The sequence below is a fragment of the Pteropus vampyrus genome, unplaced genomic scaffold (genome assembly GCF_000151845.1).
Source record: "Pteropus vampyrus isolate Shadow unplaced genomic scaffold, Pvam_2.0 Scaffold1000001348, whole genome shotgun sequence".
Lineage (NCBI taxonomy): Eukaryota > Metazoa > Chordata > Mammalia > Chiroptera > Pteropodidae > Pteropus > Pteropus vampyrus.
The window spans coordinates 1-1,589 of NW_011915750.1; the positions used below are offsets into that span (position 1 = coordinate 1).

Consider the following 1,589-nt stretch of genomic DNA (forward strand, 5'->3'; position numbering starts at 1 on the left):
CGTTTCGCTCCTCCACTTTCTCGTTGAAGGTCTGGTTCTCAATCTTGAGCTGTTCGAAATCGATGAGAAGCAGGCCCTCGGTCACGTCCTCCTGGGCCCTCATCCTGGTTTCAAAGTGCATCAGGCCCTGCTTCAGCTGCACGTTCTCCAGCCTCACGGTGCTCATCTCCTCCTCCTTCTTCTCCTCCAACGCCTGGATCTGCTCCACCTCCCTCAGAGCGGCCTGGCGACCACCCCGCATCTGACAGCTGCCCATGGCCTGCATCACCACCTGCTTCTTGAGTGCCTGGAAGGCTCGCCATTCCTTCTCCACCTTGGACAGCTGCTCCGTGCACAGCTGCTTCAACTGAGCCAGCTCCTGGTGGTACCAGTCCAGGTCGTCTGCCTGCTGCTTCTTCAGCTCCTCCAGCGCGGCCAGGTAGTGGAGGTATGCTTGCTCTTTCTCAGGGGACTCGGGCTCCAGGCCCCTGTCCAGCACCTCGGCCGCATCCAGGCCTTTCTTCTTGCGCAGCGCCTCGAAGATCTTGTGCTGCAGGTAGATGTTGTAGCGCTGGTACTGGCTGCGCTCCAGCACCAGCGACCGGTACTGTTCCAGCAGCTCCGAGCGCAGCTGCTGCTCCTGCCGCTTCTGTACCTCCTCCGTCCACTCACTACTCTCGTCCTCAGGTTCCTTGTCCAGACCTTTCTGCTCCAACTCGCTTTTCGCCCCGCTTCCTTCCACACTCTTCTTCGTGCTCTCTTTCTCCTCCTCCTCCTCCCCGGCACCCTCCTCCTTTGCCTCTGGTCCCTCCCGCTCAGCCTTTTCCCCGCTGGCGGTGGCTGGCGGCGGAGAACCCCGCGACGGGGCTTTCTTCCCCCTCCCCTCCTCCTCCGCCGCCTCCTCCCTTTCCTTCTCGGATTCCACGAGCCCGCCTTCGGACTCCGGCTTGGCTGGCTCCTCTGGCTCGGTATCGGCCGGCCACTCCCGTTGCTCGGGCCCCTCCTCGCCCGCAGCCCCGGCGGCCGCCGGCCCTTCCTGGGCCTTGGCGGGCTCGGTAGGCTCGGCGGGCTCGGCTAGATCGGCCGCGGCGGAGCCTCCATCCGAAGCGTCTACGGCCTCCGGCTCCAGCTTCGGCTCCGTCTCCGGTTGCGGCTGAGGCTCCGGCTCCGGCTCCGGCTCCGGCTGCGGCTGCGGCTGCGGCTGCGTCTCCGGCTCCGGCTCCGGCTCCGGCTGCGGCTGCGGCTCCGGCTGCGGCTCCGGCTGCGGCTCCGGCTGCGGCTCTGGCTGCGGCTGGGACTCGAGCTCCGCGGGGTTGGCCGGCGACTGAGGGCCAGAGCCGTCCTTGATCCCGGACGGCTGCGGGGCCGGGCTCTCCGCATCTCCGTCTTCCCGCTCAGGGTCCCCACCGCGCTCAGAGTGGCCGTCCATCTCCCTCCGGCTCCTCCAGCGCCGCGGACTCCAGCTGTCGGAGGTCAGGTTTCCAGGGGCAACCAGGGGCGCTCGCAGTGGGCCCGGCGATTGGCCAGGCGTCAACCCGCCGCCCTGCCCTTTCTCCCCGCCTTCCCGCAGGAACAGACCAATGGGGGGCCGCGAGCGAACAATGGGAGGC

General features: G+C 67.3%; 1 protein-coding gene across 1 annotated transcript; it reads right to left on the reverse strand.

Annotated features, from left to right (window-relative positions):
- Positions 1–4: 4 nt before the first annotated feature.
- LOC105311176 (coiled-coil domain-containing protein 96-like) lies at positions 5–1,537 on the reverse strand (the record flags this gene model as incomplete). Its single annotated transcript, XM_023526968.1, has 1 exon — positions 5–1,537. A coding segment is annotated over exon 1 (1,404 nt), but the record flags the coding sequence as incomplete, so codon positions are not given.
- Between the last annotated feature and the right edge of the window lie 52 nt (positions 1,538–1,589).